This window comes from Heptranchias perlo, chromosome 4, assembly GCF_035084215.1.
Source record: "Heptranchias perlo isolate sHepPer1 chromosome 4, sHepPer1.hap1, whole genome shotgun sequence".
NCBI lineage: Eukaryota > Metazoa > Chordata > Chondrichthyes > Hexanchiformes > Hexanchidae > Heptranchias > Heptranchias perlo.
The window spans coordinates 66,442,241-66,468,744 of NC_090328.1; the positions used below are offsets into that span (position 1 = coordinate 66,442,241).

The 26,504-nt window shown below is 43.7% G+C and overlaps 1 protein-coding gene across 3 annotated transcripts in view; it reads left to right on the forward strand.

Annotated features, from left to right (window-relative positions):
• The window catches only part of LOC137320983 (GRAM domain-containing protein 2B), a 92,378-nt gene extending 71,164 nt beyond the window's left edge, over positions 1 to 21,214 (forward strand). For all 3 annotated transcript variants that reach the window (XM_067983051.1, XM_067983052.1, XM_067983053.1), the window contains 6 exons: positions 6,739 to 6,847; positions 7,571 to 7,690; positions 8,163 to 8,256; positions 10,978 to 11,088; positions 18,139 to 18,232; positions 20,268 to 21,214. In XM_067983051.1, coding sequence (XP_067839152.1) covers positions 6,739 to 6,847; positions 7,571 to 7,690; positions 8,163 to 8,256; positions 10,978 to 11,088; positions 18,139 to 18,232; positions 20,268 to 20,309 — 570 coding nt within the window. In that variant the 3' untranslated portion in view covers positions 20,310 to 21,214. The remainder of the gene's footprint in view (positions 1 to 6,738; positions 6,848 to 7,570; positions 7,691 to 8,162; positions 8,257 to 10,977; positions 11,089 to 18,138; positions 18,233 to 20,267) is intronic.
• Positions 21,215 to 26,504: the final 5,290 nt, after the last annotated feature.

The following is a 26,504-nucleotide window of genomic DNA, read 5'->3' on the forward strand; positions in this document are numbered from 1 at the left end:
ATAGATAGAAATATAGAAATACGCTAGTATAATGACACTGGAGTAATAATTTTAAATTGGAGTTAAGCAAGGATTGCCCCCTTTCACTGCACTATGCAGTTTACTCTGAATAATTCAGTTTTTGTGCTTAATAATGGGCTTATCCACTAATTTAAGCTAAGTACGTAACATGACTAAATGGGAATTGAGTTTTTTAAAAAAGCGAATGATCAGATAATTTGAAGTAAGAGTAGACTGTATTGATGTTTTCTGCTGTTACTCTGAATTCTCAAGAGCCCTAGTCTTGCATAATACCTTGCTTGGGAACATAAGAAATAGGAGCAGGAGTACGCCATATGGCTCCTTGAGCTTGCTCCTCCATTCGATAAGATCATGGCTGATCTTCAACCTCAACTCCACTTTCCTGCCCGATACCCCATATGCCTTGATTCCCTTAGAGTTCAAAAATCTATTGATCTCAACATTGAATATACTCTGACAGGCCTCTGGGGTAGAGACTTTCTCTTCATCTCAGTCCTAAATGGTCGACCCTTTATCCTGACATTATGCCCCCTAGTTCTCAACTCTCCAACCAGGAGAAACAGCATCTCTGCATCTACCATGTCAGGCCCTCTCAGAATCTTATGTTTCAATGAGATCACTTCTCATTCTTCTAAACTCCAGAGAGTATAGGCCCATTCTACTCAATCTTTCCTCATAGGACAACCCCCTCATTCCAGGAATCAATCTAGTGAACCTTTGTTGGGCCACCTCTAAGGCAAGTATATCCATCCTTAGCTAAGGAGACCAAAATTGTACACAATACTCCAGGTGTGGTCTCACTAACGCCCTGTACAACTGTAGCAAGACATCTTTACTCTTGTACTCCAACCCCCTTGCAATAAAGGCCAACATACCATTTGCCTTCCCAATTGCTTGCTGTACCTGCATGTTAACTTTGTGTTTCATGTACAAGGCACCCAAATCTCTCAACACCAACATTTAATAGTTTCTCACCATTTTAAAAAATATTCTTCCTACCTATGTGAATAATCTCATATTTCCCCACATTATACTCTATCTGCCACCTTCTTGCCCACTCACTTAGCCTGCCTATATCCCTTTTTAGACTCTGTCCTCCTCACTGGTTACTTTCCCACCTAGCTTTGTATCGTCAGCAAACTTGGATACATTATACTCTGTCCCTTCATCTAAGTCATTAAGATTGTAAATAACTGAGGCCCAAGCACTGATCCTTGCAGCACCCCGCTAGTTACAGCCTGCCAACCTGAAAATGATCCATTTATTCCTACTGTTTTCTATCCATTAACCAATCCTCTATCCATGCTCATATATTGCCCCCCCAACCCCATGAGTCCTTACCTTTTTTTTAATTCGCTCATGGGATGTGGGTGTCGTTGGCGAGGCCAGCATTTATTGCCCATCCCAAATTGCCCTTGAGAAGGTGATAAGCTGCCGCCTTGAACCGTTGCAGTCACTATGGTGACTATTGTCCCACAGTGCTGTTAGGAAGGGAGTTCCAGGATTTTGACCCAGCGATGATGAAGGAACGGCGATATATTTCCAAGTCAGGATGGTGTGTGACTTGGAGGGGAACGTGCAGGTGGTATTGTTCCCATGTGCCTGCTGCTCTTGTCCTTCTAGGTGGTAGAGGTCACGGTTTGGGAGGTGCTGTTAAAGAAGCCTTGGCGAATTGCTACAGTGCATCTTGTGGATGGTACACACTGCAGCCACAGTGTGCCGGTGGTGAAGGGAGTGAATGTTTAGGGTGGTGGATGGGGTGCCAATCAAACGGGCTGCTTTGTCCTGGATGGTGTCGAGCTTCTTGAGTGTTGTTGGAGCTGCACTCATCCAGGCAAGTGGAGAGTATTCCATCACACTCCTGACTTGTGCCATGTAGATGGTGGAAAGGCTTTGGGGAGTCAGGAGGTTAATTACTCGCCACAGAATACCCAGCCTCTGACCTGCTCTTGTAGCCACAGTATTTATGTGGCTGGTCCAGTTAAGTTTCTGGTCAATGGTGACCCCCCACCCCGGATGATGATGGTGGGGGATTCGGCGATGGTAATGCCGTTGAATGTGAAGGGGAGGTGGTTAGACTCTCTTGTTGGAGATGGTCATTGCCTGGCACTTGTCTGGCGCAAATGTTACTTGCCACTTATGAGCTCAAGCCTGGATGTTGTCCAGGTCTTGCTGCATGCGGGCTCGGACTGCTTCATTATCTGAGGGGTTGCGAATGGAACTGAACACTGTGCTATCATCAGCAAACATCCCCATTTCTGACCTTATGATTGAGGGATGGTCATTGATGAAACAGCTGAAGATGGTTGGACCAAGGACACTGCCCTGAGGAACTCCTGCAGCAATGTCCTGGGGCTGAGATGATTGGCCTCCAACAACCACTACCATCTTCCTTTGTGCTAGGCATGGCTCCAGCCACTGGAGAGTTTTCCCCATGATTCCCATTGACTTCACTTTTACTAGGGCTCCTTGGTGCCACATTCAATCAAATGCTGCCTTGATGTCAAGGACAGTAACACTCACCTCACCTCTGGAATTCAGCTCTTTTGTCCACGTTTGGACCAAGGCTGTAATGAGGTCTGGAGCCGAGTGGTCCTGGCGGAACCCAAACTGAGCATAGGTGAGCAGGTTATTGGTGAGTAAGTGCCGCTTGATAGCACTGTCGACGATACCTTCCATCACTTTGCTGATGATTGAGAGTAGACTGATGGGGCGGTAATTGGCCGGATTGGATTTGTCTTTTTTTGTGGACAGGACATAACCGGGCAATTTTCCACATTGTCGGGTAGATGCCAGTGTTGTAGCTGTACTGGAACAGCTTGGCTAGAGGCGTGGCTGGTTCTGGAGCACAAGTCTTGCAGCACTACAGCCGGGATGTTGTCCGGGCCCATAGCCTTTGCTGTGTCCAGTGCACTCAGCCGTTTCTTGATATCACGTGGAGTGAATCGAATTGGCCGAAGACTGGCTTCTCTGATGGTGGGGATATCGGGAGGAGACCGAGATGGATCATCCATTCGGCACTTCTGGCTGAAGATGGTTGCAAACGCTTCAGCCTTGCCTTTTGCACTCACGTGCTGGGCTCTGCCATCAATGGGGATGTTTACACAACCTCCTCCTCCCGTTAGTTGTTTAATTGTCCACCACCACCCACAACTGGATGTGAGGCACCTTGTGCGGCACCTTTATCGAATGCCTTCGAAAATCCAAATATACTGCATCCACTGGTTCCCCTGTATCTACCCTGCTCGTTACATCCTCAAAAAAAAAACTCTCCTAGATCTGTCAAACATGATTTCCCTTTCATAAAACCATGTTGACCCTGCCTAATTATATTATGATTTTCTAAGTGCCCTGCTACCACTTCCTTTAATAATGGATTGCAGCATTTTCCTGATGACTGATGTCAGACTAACAGGCCTGTAGTTCCCTTTTTTTCTCTCCCTCCTTTCTTGAATACCAGTGTTACATTTGCTGCCTTCCAATCTGCTGGTACTATTCTAGAATCTAGGAAATTTTGAAATATCACAACCAATGCAGCCACATCTTTTAGAACCCTAGGATGTAGGTCCAGGGGATTTGTCAGCTTTTAGTCCCACTAATTTCTCCAGTATTCTTTCTTTACTAATATTAATTACTTTAGGTTCCTCACTCTCGTTAACCCCTTGGTTCCCCACTATTTCTGGTATTTTTTTTGTGTCTTCTACTGTGAAGACAGTTACAAAATATTTGTTTAATGTCTCAGCCATTTCCTTATTCCCCATTATAATTTCTCCTGTCTCTGCCTCTAAGGGACCCACATTTACTTTTGTCTCTCTTCCTTTTTACATACTTGTAGAAGCTTTTACAATCTTTTAATATTTCTTGCTAGTTTACTGTCATATTCTAATTTCTTCCTCAATTTTTTGGTCATCCTTTTGGATTCCAAAACTCTCCCAATCCTCAGGCTTACTACTCTACTTTGCAACATTATAAGCCTCTTTTAATCTAATACTATCCTTAACTTCTTTAGTTAGCCATGGATGGATCACTTCCTATGAAGTTTTTATTTCTCATGGAATGTACATTCGTTGAGAATAATGAAATTTCTTTATTGAGGGCATGTAGCACCAAAGAGTAATGGAGCACAGTGCCTACGATACCCCACAATGGTAAGCTCATTGGCAGTTTCCAAGTGGAGGCCAGTCACTTCCCCACAGAAATAGATGGATAGAAGAGAAAGAACACAGAGTCCATAGTTGCTTTAGTGGGGCCCTTTCACTTGATGCATGGAAGCTGATACACATTGCACCTTTTCCTAGAGAACAAGAAAATGAGTGGGAACTGCACTGAATCAACATGGCACAACTGGGTAGGCCAAGAATGTATGCCCAGACTAGTATAAACCAGCAAGTCTGTTGAGGATCACTGTGAAGGTTGGCTGAAAATCCCAGTTTGTACTGAAAAATATTAAATATGCTACATGATATGTAGAATAAAAACTTTCATTGGAAGCAAAAATTAAAGAAAATAACTGCAGCAGGGACTATTAGGAGTGAGCCTTAGCAATGCCAAAATATTGTTGAAATACTAGTAGAAAGGAGATGGACATTCAGCCCAGCATCAAAGCAGAAACTGGATGAAAACTTTGTAATCAAGCCCTAGGTGCTCTGCAAATGCACAGATGGATTCATCCAAAAAACCTATTGAGGCAGTTTATAAAATAAAATACACAACCAGCAGTGGATGACGATTCCATCAATTTGCCTACGTAGGCAGTAAGCAATTGACACAAAGGTGAATACCATTTGGAAAATTGTTTTCTGACAGTCACTAAGTAAACTTTATGCAGAAGTGAATAATTATGCTACCCTCAGGAGAATCTTTGGTGTCCTGATAAGTAGAAGTTGAGTTATTTTGTAATGAGGCTGTATTAGAGCCAGGTGTGCAAGTTAAAACTGCAACTTAAGTGGAGACTATTGTTTTTTTTTCAAACGACAATAAATGGCATATACAATGACGTTTACAGTTTAACAGGGTAGGTCTCCCTGAATAAATTCTAACTGACTACATACTTGGACCTACAAGTCCTTATCTGGTAACTTTAGATTCATATAAACATTTACTTGAATTTCAGTAGATCCCAAAAATGGTTAGAAGTCCTGGCTGTATTCTCAATTAGCAAGCAAATGCTTAAAAAAAATGATTAATTTGCTAGTCTATACTTAGAAGTGGAATGTTGTAGATCCAAGTACACCAGTAAACTATTGAATTCCAAATCCAGAGTGGCTGGGAGTCAGTTGTTGCTTATCCCTTTCTGCCTGTATGTAATTGAGCTGGCCTATTTCCCAATCACCTTGTAGAAAATGTCTTTTAAAAACCCCACAACATTGTACTGGTTTCACCCGCGCGCACACGCACACACCTAAGGGGGCATGGGAGAAACTGAATAGTGCAGTGGATTGCATCTCTCACTCACTTGGGAAACAGCAGGGCAATAGGATTAGATTTACATCGCTCTGGCAACAAGTCGGCACAAACACATTAGGCCAATTTGGCCTCCTTCTGTGCTGCTAACTTCTCCATCACATTCTCTTTCTTAATGGGAACTAGTTTGAATCTAAAGTGGGATGAAAGTTTGTTTTAAAAAATTATACATTAAATGTCATGACCCAGTTCCCAGGGTGTGGAAGCCCATTGCAGAGATGCGCTCAGAATTTGGCACAAACGGCAATCTCCATAGTCCAAATGATTTCCAGAGCCTCCCTCCCAAATAAACCTTAACTATTGCTTCCTCATATAGAGTTGAGTTGTTTAATATCATGGACCTATCACCTGTTTCATGATTTGATTCCTTGTTGTGGGTTTGTCTTTGAATATAAACGCGCTGGGTATTGAAACAGGGTGATTTGGCCCATGGAAAGTCTTCCTGCAGTACATTACCTTATAAAACTTATAATGTAATTTGCATTGCCCTATTTTCACTTCTACCTTACTTCTTGCATCCTTGCCGACATATGTCAGTGCAGCATTCTTGCTGCTACTTTGCACATATCTTGCCACTACTTTATACCTCACGTCTTGTATGCCCTGTGTTGCTATTTAACAGTAATAGATTCATATCTCGCCTTTGTGCTCTCAGCCATTGAGTGATTTCAGGCACTCAATAGTTGAAACTGTTATTCTTTGCAACCAGTTGCAAAACTCAGTACTTCCTTGTATATTAGGGGCTGCCCTCCCTACTTCTCTTTCTCCCCCCCCCCCCCCATAAAAATACTATCACATGCTGGGCTTCGTCGATTGTCGTTAAGCCATTTTCCAGAAAGATTGCACACTTCACAGCAGGATTAATGAATGTTTGAGTATTTGTATTATTAGCCGTTTTAAGAAATGTGAAAAGGTAAAAGGATTATTATTGCAGCTGAATCACTATTGGCTCCTGTTTTTTTGTTGCCACTAATAACCACATTCTTGGAGATTGCAGGTTTTTAAGTCAAGCGTTCCCATAATCTGATGAGTGGGTGATAAATTACAAGAAGCTAGTCACTAGTTTGAACGTGAATGTGGAAGATAGTAAATACATACTCTAAACACTTGTTTTCCTGTGTTGCATTTGCTGACTGCAGATGAGACCACCTAGGACTCTAATTAAGTAAGGACTGATTTGTATTGATGCATATGTACAATCCGCAAACAAACTAATACAAAATTTATAAAATGTCGTCTTTTTAAATAAAAAAGGAGTTCAATATAGAAGATTTGTCCGATCTTGCTGCAGTGCGTAGAAGACGGGAATTGGAGCATTCGAGTAGCTCTGGATCTCAAACTCCAGAGTCTGAAAATTCTCACGGTTGGTCAGTTTTATTGTTTAAGGCAGCTCATAGGAATAAGGTGCCACTTTGATAATTTAGTGATCAATTCACATTGTCAAGTACATTAGTATTTAATTTTAACAAGATTAGTCACTCACTTTGAGTGTCTGCCACGCTTTCTAGAATTCAAAAGGTGATTGTGTAACTGTGTGTTGGGTTTTGTTAAATTCCTGAACAGATTAGATTTGGTTAGCTAAAATTCATGGTAGAACCTCTAGTTATCCAGGTACCTTAGTGCTAAAATGGTGTTGGTAAATGTCAGTGCAGAAATGATGAGTAATTAAACATATGTTAAAACCTAATAATAAGCAAAGTACACAATCGCAAGCACTAGAATGAGTACCAAAAATTACTTTAAAAGTTTGAGGAGCTGAAAATCATGGACATTGTGATTTATAATGTCCATTACAGTCAAGAATTAGTAACTGGGGTTGTTTTGTACTCTGCAGGAACTTGGAGCTGGAAGATTTGTAATGTTCACTGAGCAAGTGAGAATGCATGCAAGATGTTGAATTATTTGGCTGGCAAGATTTTGAATGAATGATCTGAATAATGCTTCATCGGAACACTATCAATGTTGTAAAAATGTTTCTCTGAACTGTAATGTTGAGCATGTAGATTGCAGTGCCACCCTACATGGTTAGAACACAGCCTTTTCTTTGCAAAATGTTCAAATACAAATAACTATCTTGGTTATACAGAGTTTACAAGTGCGGCCCAAACATTACTGAAAATTGCAAAGAATGATGATATTCCTGTGCGTGCTGATGTTCACATAAAAGAAATATCTGAAGTGAAGAGAAAAAGTTGTCTTGAGAACAGTGAGTACTGGTTTCTGGTTGATGTATACAAAATGTTGGCCAGACTTTAAAAGGGCACTGTGAGCACCTATAATACTTGAAAGTCCCATGACTAAGGTTATGTTGTGTTTTCTTCACTAATGCCTGAGATTTTCCAATCAACTAAGAGCTCAGCCTAGCTATAGAAATAAATGAACCAAGCATTTGAGGTTTTGCCATTTCTTCTTTCTTATTCTAAGAATAAGAAAGAAGAAAGAAGAATAACCATCTTGTGGTTCAAGAAACCACTAGCCACCTCAACATCTTGAAAAATCAGCTGCCTTTTTGTTACCGTAGCTTTGGGCACTGATTGTAACTACTTTTACAGAAGGAAAATGATCAGTAGTTCTTCTGGTTTTTCTCATTTTTGCTTGCGTCTGCTGAACAGAGATGTAATCGGTTTTGTGTATTTTTGAAGAAAAGTATTGCTCTGATTCTTACTGTACACTTGCAGAACATTCCTTGGTATGGGGGATATTACACAAAGTGAAATCTCATGGTGTACAGCATCTTTCTGTGAATACCTTGCTGGTGCTCTATCTGGTTATGTGAGTATTGTTTTTAATTACTTTAAAAAGACTGCATTGAATTTTAGAGCCACTTGTTGATAGATAAAATTTGATATAGTTTACATTTGTCGTCAACGGACCTCTTAAAGATACTAGCTAAATTGGGACTGGATATCCTATTAGATTAGGATTCTTTCACCTCTGGAACCTGGACTGATGCAGCCAGCAAAAAGACATAAGTACAAGTGTCCTGTGTTAAATAAGTCTGGCCAATCTCAATCCAGGCCCTAGCAGGCTTCAGGCCACAGCACCAAGCTACCCACAAACTGGGAATCCCACTCTGAAAGGTCAGGAGGATGGCTGGTGCGGGTAGTGGTAAATTCACACTTGTGCAGTAACGGATGCTTTTCTGCAGTTGAAGTTAAGGCTCGTTGAGGTAGATTAGTAGGAGTTCAGCCTGTGCTATATCTGATCTTGAGTGCTTGATGCTAATGCTGAGTGACCAGGGTGGGGCTGGGGATGTTGGGAAAAGTTCATTTTTCTTGGATGTTCTTCCTCTTGATGACGACCCCATTCTTCCCTTCCCCCTCCACCCTCACCTCCAACAGCAAATGCGAGGAACTCATGGACTACTTTGTCACTAAGATTGAGATCATCGTCCGTTCAGCTGCCTCTGCCACTTCTCTCCCTTCCCCTAGTCCAGCAAGCCAGACTTCCCCTACAGTTTCCCCCCTGCCCTAGACCTGAACTCCTATCTCCCCTCATGCCCTCTCCAAGCTCAGCTTCACCATGAGACCCACCTCCTGCTCCCTCGACCCTATTCCCACCAAACTGATGACCACCCAACTTCCCTTCCTGGCCCCCATGTTAGCTGATATTGTTAACGGTTCCTTCTAGGGCCCTGTCCCTCTCCATCAAATCTGCCGTCATCACACCCCTCCTCAAAAAACCCACCCTTGACCCCTCTGTCTTTGCAAACTACCGCTCCCATCTCCAACCTCCCTCTCCTCTCAAGTCCTTGAACGTGTTGTCGCCTCCCAAATCTGTGCTTATCTTTCCCATAACTCCATGTTTGAATCCCTTCAATCAGGTTTCAGCCCCTGCCACGGTTCTGAAATGGTCCTTCTCAAAGTCACAAGTGACATCCTATATGACTGTGACCATGGTAAACTATTCCTTCTCTACCTGCAAGCAACCTTTGACACAGTTGACCACATCATCCTCCTCCAACACCTCTCCGTCGTTGCCTGGTTCCATTCTTATCTGTGCAGTTGAAGCCGGAGAATCACCTGTAATGGCTTCTGTTCCCGCTCCTGCAACATTACCTAGAGTTCCCCAATGACTTATCCTTGGCCCCCTCCTATTCCTCATCTATATGCTGTCACTCAGCAACATCATCTGAAAACAGTTCAGGTTCGACATGTACGCTGACGACACCCAGCTCTACCTCCCTCAACCCCTCCACTGTCTGTTTTGTCACACTACTTGTTTGACTGGATGAGTTAAAAATTTCCTCCAAATAAATATTGGGAAGACTGAAACCATTGTCTTCAGTCCCTGCCACAAACTCCGTTCCCTAGCTACCGACTCCATCCTTCTTCCTGGCCACTGTCTGAGGCTTAACCAGACCGTTTGCAACCTTGGTGTCCTATTTGACCCAGCGATGAGCTTCCGACCACATATCCGCTCCATCACCAAGACTGCCTACTTCCACCTCCGTAACATCGCCCGTCTCCGCCCCTGCCTCAGCTCATCTGCTGCTGAAACCCTCATCCATGCCTTTGTTACCTCTAAACAAGACTATTCCAATGCTCTCCTGGCCAGCCTCCCATCGTCCACCCTCCATAAACTTGAGCTCATCCAAAACTCTGCTGCCCGTTTCCTAACTTGCACCAAGTCCCGTTCTCCCATCACCCCTGTGCTCGCTGACCTACATTGACTCCTGGTCTGGGAACGTCTCGATTTTTAAATTTTATCCATGTTTTCAAATCCCTCCATAGCCTCTCCCCTCGTTATCTCTGTAACCTCCTACAACCCTCCGCGATCTCCGTGCTTGTCCAATTCTTCCCTCTTGCACATCCCCGATTTTAATTGCTCCACCATTGGCGGCCATGCCTTCAGCTGCCCAGGCCCTAAGCTCTGGAATTCCCTCCCTAAATCTCTCAACCTCTCCTTTTTAAGATGCCCGTTTAAACCTACCTCAGTGACCGTCTCCATTCCTAATATCTACTTATGTGGCTCGGCGTCAAATTTTGTTTGATAATCACTCCTGTGAAGCGCCTTGTTTAACTATGATAAAGGCATTATATAAATGCAGGTTATTGTTTGGGAGAGGGAGGTGTTTACAAAGAATGTCATTATCTTATCAAAACCAACCATCTTGTGTTTTAAGTTTAATTTGAAGTTGGATTTTCTAATTTTGTGAATCTTTTTTGGGTTAAAGGAAGGACTAAATTCTTTCAGTAGCAGAGAAGTAACCGTTGATTCAAAGATAGTGGTGAAGTCAAGTTCCTAGACACTTGGGCACAGTTGAAGTATTGGCTGATTGAAGAGCAAAGTCTTTTAGAAATTACATAGAATTTAATTGGACACTAGAAATAACTGCTGTTTGAGAACTTCTTTACATAAATGTAAAAATACTGAATTTAAAAGCTGCTGCACATTGGAAAATGTGTTGTATGTAACTGGCCACAGTCGTGTGGGAATTTGTCTTGTACCACAGAGCATAAAATGCTTGCTAAAGGATCACTTGTTTTACAGAGTCATTGCGCTAGTTCTGTCATCCTTCTACATGGGTTTAAAAATAATTGCTTTGGAGCAGCGCCTAGCCTCATTGGGAGCATTGCCAGAATACCACAAACATCACAAAGAGTAAGTATTCATATTCAGTTGGCTAAACAATTTATTGGCTCTGCTTTTGCAATTGAAGGTTAAATTGCAGTAACTGTAAGTTTGGTCATTAATGACCGATGGGCTGTTTTGACCTCTCTTCAATGGCCTAATTTTAATTGGAAACCTCACTAATGCTTAATACTAAAAATAGTCAGCCAGTGAGTAGCACCAACTTAAGCAAACTGAACTCAAAACCAAAACAACAGCAAAGTCTCCAGATAAAAGCAGGGTTATTTCTCCAGCAAAATGCAGTGAGTGGAGGATAGTTACACAGTACAAATTATGTGCTTAAAATCAATCCTAGTCACTTACAGCAGTGTGGTCTCCAGGCATGATTGACGGGGGAATTTCCCAATCATCTCCACTCTGGCTGAGAATAGTGGTGTCACTGCAGCCATAATTGTATTCCTGGATTATGGAGAGGAAAAATCACCCAGGGTTCCTGCTTGTGACTGCTATCCAGTGAACTGTGTGTGTGCTGGTCTTAAGTGACTTTTTTTTCTTCCCCCACCCCCCCACCACCCCCAAACACAGTTGAATGTATCGTCAGACATGGAGTGGTCTGTTTTGCAAGGTGCTGGTGGGACAGCTGATGCCTATTGAACCATACAACAGCATGAGTTGCCATCTTGGGAAGGAAAGCTAAAATATGTAGTGTGAACCAAATGGTGGCTTCAATTCAATAAAACAATTTTTATTCCAATACTTAGCAAATGTGATCTGAGCATAAATCAGTAGCACAGAAGAAGAAAATTTGCCCTGTCCCACACCAAAGCACACACTCCCATCATGACCATGCTCACTGACTGACTAATATACATTTGTCCCAATGCCTTGTTACTTGTGTTTTAAATGCATAAACTGCCTCACCCCTCCCAATCTCTAACCATAAGAACATAAGAACATAAGAAATTGGAGCAGGAGTAGGCCAATCGGCCCCTCAAGCCTGCTCCGCCATTCAATAAGATCATGGCTGATCTGATCCCAACCACAAATCTAAAGAACACAAGAAGTCGGAGCAGGACCCGGCCACATAGCCCCTGGGCCCTCTCCGCCACCCACAGGGCATTGACCGATCCGAACTCAGCTTCATGTCCAATTTCCTGCCCGCTCCCCATAACCCCTAATTCCCTTTACTTCTAGGAAACTGTCGATTTCTGTTTTAAATTTATCTAATGATGTAGCTTCCACAGCTTCCTGGGGCAGCAAATTCCACAGACCGACCACCCTCTGAGTGAAGAAGTTTCTCCTCATCTCAGTTTTGAAAGAGCAGCCCCTTATTCTAAGATTATGCCCCCTAGTTCTAGTTTCACCCATCTTTGGGAACATCCTTACTGCATCCACCCGATCAAGACCCTTCACAATCTTATATGTTTCAATAAGATCGCCTCTCATTCTTCTGAACTCCAATGAGTAGAGTCCCAATCTACTCAACCTCTCCTCATATGTCCGCCCCCTCATCCCCGGGATTAACCGAGTGAACCTTCTTTGTACTGCCTCGAGAGCAAGTATGTCTTTTCTTAAGTATGGAGACCAAAACTGTATGCAGTATTCCAGGTGCGGTCTCACCAATACCTTATATAACTGCAGCAATACCTCCTTGTTTTTATATTCTATCCCCCTAGCAATAAAAGCCAACATTCCGTTGGTTTTCTTGATCACCTGCTGCACCTGCATACCAACTTTTTGATTTTCTTGCACGAGGACCCCCAGATCCCTTTGTACTGCAGTACTTTCCAGTCTCTCGCCATTAAGAAAATAACTTGCTCTCTGATTTTTCCTGCCAAAGTGCATAACCTCACATTTTCCAATATTATATTGCATCTGCCAAATCTCCGCCCACTCACCCAGCCTGTCTATAACCCCCTGCAGGTTTTTTATGTCCTCCCCACTCTCTACCATCTCCAGCTTTCTTTTTTTTTATTCGTTCACGGGATGTGGGCATCGCTGGCAAGGCCAGCATTTATTGCCCATCCCTAATTGCCCTTGAGAAGGTGGTGGTGAGCCGCCTTCTTGAACCGCTGCAGTCCGTGTGGTGACGGTTCTCCCACAGTGCTGTTAGGAAGGGAGTTCCAGGATTTTGACCCAGCGACAATGAAGGAACGGCGATATATTTCCAAGTCGGGATGGTGTGTGACTTGGAGGGGAACGTGCAGGTGGGGTTGTTCCCATGTGCCTGCTGCTCTTGTCCTTCTAGGTGGTAGAGGTCGCGGGTTTGGGAGGTGCTGTCGAAGAAGCCTTGGCGAGTTGCTGCAGTGCATCCTGTGGATAGTGCACACTGCAGCCACGGTGTGCCGGTGGTGAAGGGAGTGAATGTTCAGGGTGGTGGATGGGGTGCCAATCAAGCGGGCTGCTTTATCTTGGATGGTGTCGAGCTTCTTGAGTGTTGTTGGAGCTGCACTCATCCAGGCAAGTAGAGAGTATTCCATCACACTCCTGACTTGTGCCTTGTAGATGGTGGAAAGGCTTTAGGGAGTCAGGAGGTGAGTCACTCGCCACAGAATACCCAGCCTCTGACCTGCTCCAGTAGCCACAGTATTTATATGGCTGGTCCAGTTAAGTTTCTGTTCAATGGTGACCCCCAGGATGTTGATGGTGGGGGATTCGGCGATGGTAATGCCGTTGAATGTCAGGGGGAGGTGGTTAGACTCTCTCTTTTTGGAGATGGTCATTGCCTGGCACTTATCTGGCGCGAATGTTACTTGCCACTTGTGAGCCCAAGCCTGGATGTTGTCCAGGTCTTGCTGCACGCGGGCTCGGACTGCTTCATTATTTGAGGGGTTGCGAATGGAACTGAACACTGTGCAGTCATCAGCGAACATCCCCATTTCTGACCTTATGATGGAGGGAAGGTCATTGATGAAGCAGCTGAAGATGGTTGGGCCTAGGACACTGCCTGAGGAACTCCTGCAGCAATGTCCTGGGGCTGAGATGATTGGCCTCCAACAACCATTACCATCTTCCTTTGTGCTAGGTATGACTCCAGCCACTGGAGAGTTTTTCCCCTGATTCCCATTGACTTCAATTTTACTAGGGCTCCTTGGTGCCACACTCAGTCAAATGCTGCCTTGATGTCAAGGGCAGTCACTCTCACCTCACCTCTGGAATTCAGCTCTTTTGTCCATGTTTGGACCAAGGCTGTAATGAGGTCTGGAGCCGAGTGGTCGTGGCGGAACCCAAACTGAGCATCGGTGAGCAGGTTATTGGTGAGTAAGTGCCGCTTGATAGCACTGTCGACGACACCTTCCATCACTTTGCTGATGATTGAGAGTAGACTGATGGGACGGTAGTTGGCCGGATTGGATTTGTCCTGCTTTTTGTGGACAGTTCATACCTGGGCAATTTTCCACATTGTCGGGTAGATGCCAATGTTGTAGCTGTACTGGAACAGCTTGGCTGGAGGCGCAGCTAGTTCTGGAGCACAAGTCTTCAGCACTACAGCTGGGATGTTGTCGGGGCCCATAGCCTTTGCTGTATCCAGTGCGCTCAGCTGTTTCTTGATATCACGTGGAGTGAATCGAATTGGCCGAAGACTCGCTTCCGTGATTGTGGGGATATCAGGAGGAGGCTGAGATGGATCATCCACTCGGCACTTCTGGCTGAAGATGGTTGCAAACGCTTCAGCCTTGTCTTTTGCACTCACGTGCTGGACTCTGCCATCATTGAGGATGGGGATGTTTGCAGAGCCTCCTCCTCCCGTTAGTTGTTTAATTGTCCACCACCATTCACGACTGGATGTGGCAGGACTGCAGAGCTTTGATCTGATCCGTTGGTTGTGGAATCGCTTAGCTCTGTCTGTAGCATGTTGCTTCCGCTGTTTAGCATGCATGTAGTCCTGAGTTGTAGCTTCACCAGGTTGGTACCTCATTTTTAGGTACGCCTGGTGCTGCTCCTGGCATGCTCTTCTACACTCCTCATTGAACCAGGGTTGATCCCCTGGCTTGTTGGTAATGGTAGAGTGAGGAATATGCCGGGCCATGAGGTTACAGATTGTGCTGGAATACAATTCTGCTGCTGCTGATGGCCCACAGCGCCTCATGGATGCCCAGTTTTGAGCTGCTAGATCCATTCTGAATCTATCCCATTTAGTATGGTGGTAGTGCCACACAACACGTTGGATGGTGTCCTCAGTGCGAAGACGGGACTTCATCTCCACGAGGACTGTACGGTGGTCACTCTCTACCAATACTGTCATGGACAGATGCATTTGCGAAAGGTAGATTGGTGAGGACGAGGTCAAGTAAGTTTTTCCCTCGTGTTGGTTCGCTCACCACCTGCCGCAGGCCCAGTCTAGCAGCTATGTCCTTCAGGACTCGGCCAGCAGTGGTGCTACCGAGCCTCTCTTGGTGATGGACATTGAAGTCCCCCACCCAGAGTACATTTTGTGCCCTTGCTACCCTCAGTGCTTCCTCCAAGTGGTGCTCAACATGGAGGAGGACTGATTCATCAGCTGAGGGAGGACGGTAGGTGGTAATCAGCAGGAGGTTTCCTTGCCCATGTTTGACCTGATGCCATGAGATTTCATGGGGTCCAGAGTCAATGTTGAGGACTCCCAGGGCCACTCCCTCCTGACTGTATATCACTGTACCGCCACCTCTGGTGGGTCTGTCCTGCCGGTGGGACAGGATATACCCAGGGATGGTGATGGAAGAGTCTGGGACGTTGGCTGAAAGGTATGATTCTGTGAGTATGGCTATGTCAGGCTGTTGCTTGACTAGTCTGTGGGACAGCTCTCCCAATTTTGGCACAAGTCCCCAGATGTTAGTAAGGAGGACCTTGCAGGGTCGACTGGGCTTGGTGTTTTGCCGTTGTCGTGTCCGGTGCCTAGTGGTCCGATGCCGGGTGGTCCGTCCGGTTTTATTCTTATTGTGACTTTTCGTAGCGAGATTTTACAACTGAGTGGCTTGCTAGGCCATTTCAGAGGGCAATTAAGAATCAACCACATTGCTGTGGGTCTGGAGTCACATATAGGCCAGACCGGGTAAGGATGGCAGGTTTCCTTCCCTAAAGGACATTAGTGAACCAGATGGGTTTTTACGACAATCTGGTAGTTTCATGGCCATCATTACTGATACTAGTATTTTAATTCCAGATTTTTATTTAATTAATTGAATTTAATTAATTAATTGAATTTAAATTCGCCAGCTGCCGTGGCGGGATTTGAACTCATGACTCTGGATTTTCATCCAGGCCTCTGGATTACTAGTCCAGTAACATAACCACTATGCTACCGTACCCGTGAGCACTGACGGGGGTCCTGGATGTCGTTCTTGACTCCAGCCTCTTATGCACCCTCTTTCTTTCCTCCCCCACCTGCCTTGTTCGCTGTGGCTTCAACTGTCTAGATCCCAGTCTCTGCAATTCCCCCTCTAAACACCTCCACCTTTCCAAAACTCTCTTCTTTTAAGACTCCTTAAAACCTACCTCCTTGACCAACCTTTTGGTCACCACTCATAATCTCTCCTTTTTGGCTTGGTGTCTGTTTTTCTTTGAGCTTCTGTGAAGTACCTTGGGACATTTTCCTACATTAAAGGCAATATATAAATGCCTGCTGGTGGTGATAGGAACCACTGATTAGTAAAATGTAGGGGATTGTGGGGATAAACTGAGGACACAAAAGGGGGCATCAGTTAATGGGCAGGAACATTGTGGAAAGGTGCTACCTGATGGTCTGAAAGAGGTCCAAGAACGGTTAATGTCTCTTTCTTTCTCATGGGTCCTGCAAGGCTAGGGGCTAGGAGACCCTTCTCCTCCCCAGTGCTGCCAGACCCCAACAACTCCCCTTCCCTTTCTTCCCCCTCCACCCCCCCCCCCACTTCCTTTCCCGTGCTCCAAATCCCTGCCTGCAATTTGCTCGACCGTCTCCCCTGACTTGACTTTACTTCCCTCCCCAACTCCGACATCCAGGACCCCCGTCAGTGCTCACAAACTGCGAGACTGCATTTCTAATGCTCCCAAACCCTGTGATTTGCCTCTCTGGTCCCAGGACCATCTCCCCCTGTGTTTTCAGACCTGGGGACCTCCTCATAATACTATTGGACCCTGAGACTCTTATCTCAATACTACTCCAGGTTGTTCCTAATGCTGGTAAATCGGTATTCTTTAACCTCCTCACCCAATCTGTCTGCACACCTTTGAGCCATCAGATTACTCTACAATCCCCATCATCACTTGGCATAACCTGCTTATACTTATAAAATATCTGACTCACTGTGGAACAACACCACAGGAGATCTGAGTGTTCTTAAATCTTAAACTATCTTTTGCTATTGTTCTAATTCCAACTCACCAATAGCCTGTTATATGGAAGGATCACAAGCATTTTCATTGAATGTACAGAGCTTGTATTAAAAAGACAGATACTAGGAAACTTGATGATATGAGTTATACCCAATTTTTGTTCCGTCAATTTGAAATGGCCATATGTATTATGTTTTGGCTGGCTTATCCTGAGAAGTGGCATCTTCCAATTCTCGGTGCTCAGTTAGCTAGTAATTGCCAATACTTTTCCCCTGTTGGACATAACAGAATCTGAATAGCTAGCTCACATACAATAATGGATTTGTGGCCTGGCACAGTTTTGAGAGTTAGTGTTCAAATGAATATTTTGTGAAATGACATTTTTAATTGTAATGTGCTAAATGTGATTGATCTAAAGCCCCTGCCACTACTTAAAATGCAAGCACTGTGTCCTTATTAAACGACAAGGGCTTTATCTTCACTGGTATGAAAAGCTTTCCCTGGACCATGTTGATAGAACATTTTGTACAGAGTTTAGATTTCATCATGAGCAACAATTTCTGTTTTGGGGCAATAAAGGAATTGCCCATGATTCCATTATGTTAGCTGTATTTTTAGATCCTTGCTGAACTAGAGCAATTAGTTTATTGATATTTGTAGCATTGAATGGATGGGAGTGGATTTAAACTCTTCAGGATGACGTCCTTTTAAACCTTTTGGTCTTCAGTTATGATTGTTGAATTAATGAAGCAAAGCAATGAATTCTATTGCACCTACTTTTTTGTGCAGTTCCTTCACTCAGCATGACATGGGATTACAGTTCCAAGTTAATACGGATGTGATCTATGATGAATTGTCAGAAAATCTTGCAAAATTGGAAAAGGTGAGTATAATTTATTCAAATACCCATAAATAAAACCATATCGCAGCAGATTATGCATTGTGGTACGCTGATTATATAGTTGGTGCTCTTAAACTCTACAGTACAATAACTCCAAGAATGTTGGTGTTTTCTTTTGTAAAGATGGCATCTTGGGTGGCTGTGTGGTTAAGTTCAGTGTGGGATGTAATATATCTGTGATCTGTGTTCAGCCAGGACAGCAGTGGGGTAGCATGCAAGCTTAGTGTGCCTGCGGTGCAGGGAGGTGGAGGGAATCGGTCAGGGTTCCAACTTCTTTTGGAAAATGGACGTTGAACGCAATAGGATTAAACTATACCGCAAATACCGTGCTGACATCTAAATGAAATACCCAATTAAAGATTATACTATGAAGTACCAATGCACTGTCAATGCCAGTCGAACTATATGCCACATAAACCATTGGCTTCAGGAGAGGAGGAAAGAAAATCCTGAGGCAGCAAGATGAGAACAGCTAAACATCAATACAATATAAATACAAGTTACTTTCTTTGATTAATTCATTCAAATATTAGGGTTTTTTTCCCTTTTGAGGATTTAGCTTTGGCTGTTCATAAAGGCTGATCCAATCTTACCAACACATATCTCTCTGTAGACTAACAGGGAATATTTATTAGGGGGTGATTTTTACAATCTGGCTCCAGTGTGGAGTACTGCTGATGGGGAGCACATCTCTGGAAAATCATGCTATCTTCAGGAGCACTGGATCTCTTAAATCACCCCATTCTTTCTTCCTTTTGCCATTTTATAAATGTTTTTCTTACTACATGTTTGCACAAACTTTAGGATCTATTGTGTATGGTCTCTCCCATTTCTACAAAACTAATGACATAGATGGCATTAAATAACATTGTTTAACAACAATATAGCACGTTTAACATGAAACCGATTTTGAGCCTTCAAGGGAGAGATGAGACCTGAAAAGAACGTGGGGCAGGAGAGAGCCTGAGTGGCTTGGGGAGGGAATTAGAGTGTAGAGCCACATGCACTAAAGTCTTCTACCACCAATAAAAGAATGAACTTGCATTTATATAGCGTCTTTCATGACCTCAGGATGTCCCAAAGCGCTTTAAAACCAATGAAGTACTTTTGAAGTGTAGTCACTGTTGCAATGTAGGAAACGTGGCAGACAATTTGCGCACAGCAAAGTCTCTCAAACAACAATGTGATAATGACAAGATAAGCTGTTTTAGTGATGTTGGTGGAGGGGTGAATATTGGCCAGGGCACCAGGGAGAACTCCTCAGCTCTTCTTCGAAATAGTGCCAATGGATCGTTTACGTCCACCTGAGAGGGCAGACGGGGCCTCGTTGTAACGTCTCATCTGAAAGATGCACCTCCAACAGTACTGCACTGAAGTGTCAGCCTAGATTTTGTGTTCAAATCTCTGGAGTGGGACTTGAACCCACTACCGTCAGACTCTGAGGCAAGAGTGCTACCAAGTGAGCCAAGGCTGACCCCCTTAGTGTAGTGTACCACCTATAACATATACGTTACAAGAAATCTACTTTCTATTAGTATTGGGGTGAGGAAGGAGAGATTACACAGGATGCCAAAGTCTGCATATGTGAAGGGGCACAAGATTGGGAAAGGTTGCAGAGGTAGAATGGGTCAGGATTGTGGAGGCATTTGTAGATGAGGAAGAGGATTTAAAATTCAATGCCTTTGTTGGGAGTTCACTAGTTGTTGTAAACAGCACAGTTGTCGTAAACTGCAGACATCACCTGTCACCCATTATAATGTCAGGGGTGAGAATAATGGGACTGTTGTACAAATGGACATAATTGTGCCTCTGCATCATATTTAAAATTAAATGAAGGAAAATGAATATTCATGAATTAAGTGAAAACTGCCCAAATGGGTCACTTGCTTTCTGAATTCAATTTATATCCTTAATGTGATTTGAAGTTGGTAGGGGCCATTGTGAAAGCAACACTTAGTCACTTCCCAGAACTTTCCTCTGTACATACATTTCTCAAATTTTGTATCTTGACTTTCAGATACAGAAGAATCTGCAAAAGCTTCTGGAAGGAACTGAATGAGGTGCTCTACTTTTGATCATCAGTACATTTTGTGCCCACCAAGGTCATAAGTCTCTGGAATGTGATGTGAACTCTCTGCAGGACAGAGTCGAGGATTGTTTAAGCTTCAATCCAGTATTTAACACAATTCTGTGTGGCCTTCTGTCTAAGGAAATATGCAAATAATCTTCCATTATCTGTGCAATAAAGCGTTCCATTGACCAGCAAATCCTTTTATCTAGAAATGAACTTACGCTTTTGGAAAATAGCACGGGGGTTTGTAGTGTACCACCTATAATATGTATAATATGTATATTTCAAGAAATCTACTTTCTAGAAGTAGTCTAGTCACTGGTTATAAAAGCACTCCATAATCTAAAAGTTACGAGAATATTTTGCGTAATGCATATGTTGACCATGTGCATTATCCTCTTGGCCAGTGGTCTGATATGATAAACTCCTGCCAAGTTCGAAATTGGTTGAGTGTAGTATTTTCAAAGAACCTGGGGTAGGTTTTCATCTTTAGTGCCTGAGCACAGTTCAGAGGGGAAATTTGGGCAGAGGTGATCACACATCTGAAGTGGAGCCCGCCTGATTTTCCTTCCATTAAATTAAATGGCAAGAAAATTGGGCAGGCTCAGTTACAGGCATGCAATCCTCCCGGTCCAATTTCCGTCTTTGCACTGTGGCCAGATGATGCTTTATCCAGGGGCTAAGTTTACCCCACTGTGTCTGGCCAGCAGGGGGATTGTAGTTAAGCTTGACTTTAGAAGCACCATAAATAAGTTCTTGTTCTGAGTGAATTTACAACGGTTTGCAATCTGATGCTATTTATATAGAATGTGATTGTGTTCTTTTGAAACCATTTCTATGAAATGATTTCTCACTTGAAATTTTGTAAATAAAATGATAGCATATTGAAAGAATTTATACTGTTGTTTCTAGAGGTAGTTAAAGTGCACACTGCAGAAATTATCTTTCATGTGGGTCATATTTAAACCATCACTGGATTCTGTTTTGGCAAGAGAAGGATCTTTCAAACCGAGATGCTGTACTAAAAAGGTGAATCTGAGGTGATTTTTGCATATAAACCTTTTGTGCATGTGAAACAGCTCTTAACCCTTTTCGATTCATTTCCTGTAGTGTCAAATCTTTATTTGTATATAAATCCCGCCTTTTTCACAATGTAGAAACGAGTATGAAAAATGCCTTCACGTCTAAAGTTTAGACACCATTGTATTTCTCTTGTTTCCCAAAAGCTACCTACAGCAACTTGCATTTCTTTAGTGCTCTTCATCTACATGTAGACATTTCTGAGCACTTTCCAGGGTTTGTGTTCACTATTATGGGACTGAGGAAGGGAAGCTGGGTGGTCACGAGCTGGGATGGAAAGGGATTAAGGGAGCAGGTGACCGACTTCACTACGTTTATTGATGGTGGAGGAGAGATAAATTAAGGAAAAGCTGTGCAATAAAGGAGGATGTGAAGCAGGCAGGAGATCATGGGAAGAGTTGGAGGATATCTCTCTCCTCGATGCCAACAAAAACTGATTTGACTGTTCATTTATCTTTGGTATTTGTGGGATCTTGTGTGCAAATTAGTTGCTCTGTTTCAATTTTTTTTTTTAAATTGAGTATGAAGAGATGTGGAATATGATGCACCATATAATGCAAGCCTGATCCTCCCTTTGTATTCTCACTGTAAAGCCTTGTTACCATCTGACTGGATTTTTCCTAATTTTAAAGAATGGTAAGACCATAAGAGATAGGAGCAGGAGTAGGCCATTTGGCCCCTCGAGCCTGCTCCGCCATTCATTGAGATCATGGCTGATCTGATTTTTACCTCGACTCCACTTTCCGCCTTGTCCCCATATCATTTGACTCCCTTGCTGATCAAAAATTTGTCTAACTCAGCCTTGAATGTATTCAATGACTCAGCCTCCACAGCTTTTTGGGGTAAAGAATTCCAAAGATTCATGACCCTCTGGGAGAAGAAATTCCTCCTCATTTCTGTCTTAAATGGGCGACCCATAATTCTGAGACTATGCCCCCTAGTTTTAGATTCCCCCATGAGGGGTAACATCCTCTCAGCATCCACCCTATCGAGTCCCCCTCAGAATCTTGTATGTTTCAATAAGGTCTCCTCTCATTCTTCTAAACTCCAATGAGTATAGACCCAACCTGTTCAATCTTTCCTCATATGACAACCCTTCCATACCCGGAATCAACCTAGTGAACTGCCTCCAATGCAAGTATGTCCTTCCTTAAATAAGGGCACCAGAACTGTACGGAGTACTCCAGGTGTGGTCTCAACAGCACCCTGTACAATTGTAGCATGACTTCCCTGCTTTTATACTCCATCCCCCTAGAAATAAAGGCCAATATTCCGTTTGCCTTCCAGATTACCTGCTGCACCTGTATGTTGACCTTTTGTGTTTCAGGTACGAGGACACCCAGATCCCTCTGTACCGCAGCATTTTGTAGTATTTCTCCATTCAAATAATATTTTGCTTTTTTATTTTTCCTCCCAAAGTGGTGAACTTCACATTTTCCCACATTATATTCCATCTGCCAGATATTTGCCCATTTGTTTAACCTGTCAATATCCCTTTGCAGATACTTTGTGTCCTCATCGCAACTTGCTTTTCCACCTATCTTTGTATCATCAGCAAATTTGGCCACAAGACACTCTGTTCCTTCATCCAAGTCATTGATATATATTGTAAATAGTTGAGGACCCAGCACTGATCCCTGCGGCACCCCACTAGTTACAGATTGCCATTTTGAAAATGACCCTTTTATCCCGACTCTTTGTTATCTGTTAGTTAGCCACCCTCTATCCATGCCAGTATATTACCCCCAACACCATGAGCTCTTATCTTCTGCAGTAATCTTTTATGTGGCACCTTATCGAATGCCTTTTGGAAATCCAAATGTACTGCATCCATTGGTTCTCCTTTATCCACCCTGCCCGTTACTTCCTCAAAGAACTCTTATAAATTTGTCAGACACTATTTCCCCTTCATAAAACCACGTTGACTCTCCTTGATTGTATTATGAGTCTCCAAATATCCTGCTACTACTTCCTTAATAATGGATTCTAGCATTTTCCCAATGACAGATGTTAGGCTAACTGGTCTATAGTTACCTGCTTTCTGTCTCACTCCCTTCTTGAATAGGGGTGTTATGTTTGCGGTTTTCCAATCCGCTGGGACCTTTCCAGAATCGAGTGAATTCTGGAAGATTACAACTAATCCATCGACTATCTCTCTAGTCACTTCCTTTAAAACCCTCTGATACAAGCCATCAGGTCCAGGGGACTTGTCAGCCTTTAGACCCATTAGTTTACCTAGTACTTTTTCTCTAGTGATAGTGATTGTTTTTAGTTCCTCCCTCCCCTTTGCCTGTTGATTTTCTACTATTATTGGTATGTTATTAGAGTCTTCTACTGTGAAGACAGATACAAAATATCTGTTCAATTCCTCTGCCATTTCCTTGTTTTCCATTATTATTTCCCCAGTCTCATCCTCTAAGGGATCAATGTTTACTTTAGCTACCCTCTTTTTATATACTTGCAGATGCTTTTATTGTCAGTTTTTATATTTAAAAATCCATCTTAGTACAATAAATGATGATGAAATACTTAAGTCAATGGAAAAGAAAATTTAGTATAAAATTAGGCTGCCAATTCACTACCAGTCCATTTGCACTACTGATGAAGACTAATTTTACCCGCCCCCCCCCACCCCGGCCAAATCTCAAACTTTGGTTTCCCAATTTTCCTTTTGAGCCTTGTGAGCAAATGTTTGCATCCATAACTTTTTTTTCATGTCCAGTTAAATATCTGAGTTCTTTTAACCTGGGAAGACAATTATCTCATATTTTGAACATGAATTTTTCAAATGTTCCAGCCCAGTCTCATTTTATAAGTAGTTCTGCAAGGGTAAATCAGGAAAATTATTAGTTCATTTTTATACTGAAGCATTCAAAAGAAACTTTAGGGATGAGGGGAAGTCTATAGTTACATACTCCTTTAAAATCTCAGACTAAACAGGTGCTGTAGTTTAATCATAGGGTCCTCCAAAGAAGTTGCAATCACACTAAAAGGTGAATATTAGTGAAGTGCAGATTTCTGAGCCATGTGAAATTAGCTATATTTTTTTGCTTGAAATTTCTCTCACACGTACAGCCCCTATCTGATTTTCTCTTAAATTTGAAGTTTTCTCCCCCAGCTAAATAACTCCCTAATTCTTGCTCTTACCAAATGTTAGTCCAGACATATTGCCAAACTCAAATAGAAATTCTAAATCCAAGTCTTGCCTGCATTCATCAAAAGAGTCCTAAATCATTTGTTGCCTTTTTAAAATTTTAACCTGTTGTTCCAATCTTGCAACTTGGTAATTAGACTTTGCAACCTGAGTGGAATGGGACATTACAACAGAATCATCTACATAAGGAAAGCTTTATAGAAGGATATGCTGATAGGGTGAGATAAAGAGGGGTGGGAGGAGGCTCATGTGGATCATAAATGCTGGCCGAGTTGACCAGTTGGGCCGAGTGTCCTTTTACTGTGCTGTAGACTCTTATGGGCTCAATTTTTTGGGGGGGGGGGGGGGTTTCTGAAAATCGGGAAAATCCCGTTTACGTTCGGGACCCAGCTTCAACCCACAGACTTCCGGCTTCCCTATTGACGTGTCCATCGCTTTAACGAAAACCAAATATAAATGAAAAATACTACAGTTTGTCAAACACCCTTGTGCATACCCTTCGTGCTCACAAAACCTTCGCCTTTCTCTTACAACTACTTCTACGTGGTGCATCCCCTGTGGCTGCAGCAGAGGTAGTGGCAGGTTGCTCATGTTCATGCTCTGACTGCTTAGATGCTTTGGGCCTATGCCCTCTGGAATCTGGAGCCCGTGAGGCCCCTCCAAAGATTGCTCCACCTGCACCTGTGCAGGGGCTGACTTGGCCACCTAGAGAGGAGGCAGCATTGCAGGTACTGGTGAGAGGGAGGTAATGGGTGAGATGTGGGAGCGCTTTGAGTGGTGTCCCACTTCCATGTCCCCTTTCGCCATCATCCCTCCCCTGTTTAAGGTAGTAGAATGTTGTTCAGCTTGAGTCCAATCGACCGTTGTCAGGACCTGAATGGACTCATTTGTGAGCCGTGCTTGAAGCTCAATGGAGCCTAGCCTTCTTTCCATCGCAGACATTCCCGCACTTACCTGTGATAGTATCTGAGAGTTGCTCACGTCCCTGTGCCACCATTACACTCATGCACGAGTTGGACTCCTCCATCCTCTGCGCCATTGTAGAGTGTGTGTGGCACCTGTTCCAGCACCTCGTAAATGTGCTGCTGTCCCTCGATCATTCTCCTTTTAAAGGATGGGCCCCAGGGTTCCGCGTCTGCGTCCAGCTGAGTACAGCCTGGAGTGGAGTGCTTCCACCCACGCGGACTCTCCACAGCTGCCCCTGCCACCAGTGTCTCTGCTTGTGCTCACGTGTGTGTGGTAACTCACCAGGTACCAACCCAACTAACTGAGGACTAGGACCCACTGAGGTGTGAGTATCTGCGCTGGTGGATGGCTTGCTAAGATGTGATGGTGCGTCCTCAGAGGCCGGCAGGTCCTCTGAGGAATCACCCTCTGCCATCACAGCGGTCTCGGAAGGCGCTGTAAGAGAACAGAAGGCAATATTAAGCATCATCACAGATGTGTCATGTGATGAGCATACTGAGGTGCTGAAGATGGCGAGGCATATTAACATCAATTCATATTGTGTGAGATGAATGTTAAAGTTGTGTCACCAGACGTTTGTTGGGTTGCCAGTCTCGGCGTCCCCGACAGACAGGCACTCTAGGGTTCAGCTGAGCTCCAGCGCCTCCTGCTCTGCGTCTGTAAGGATGACTATTTGTTACGGCCTCTCTCCGGGCCTCATCCTCTCCCGTGCATTTTGTGCTCTCTTCTCTTAGAAGGGAAGAAAGAACAGATGTGTGGGTGAGGGATAATGAAGTGGCCAACCGATTAATGCATTGGTTCGGGTGCGGCTGACCATGAAAGAGATGCATCAGAGGGTGAGGATTGGGTTGAGTGGTAGTGGGGGGGGGGGGGGCGGTGAGGAAGTGCAGGTAAGTTGAGCCTGAGCCTTAAGTGGGTGTGAGGAGTGATGTGATAGAGTAGTGTTGGCAGTGCAGAATGAGTTGGGGAGGGGCGGGTGGGTG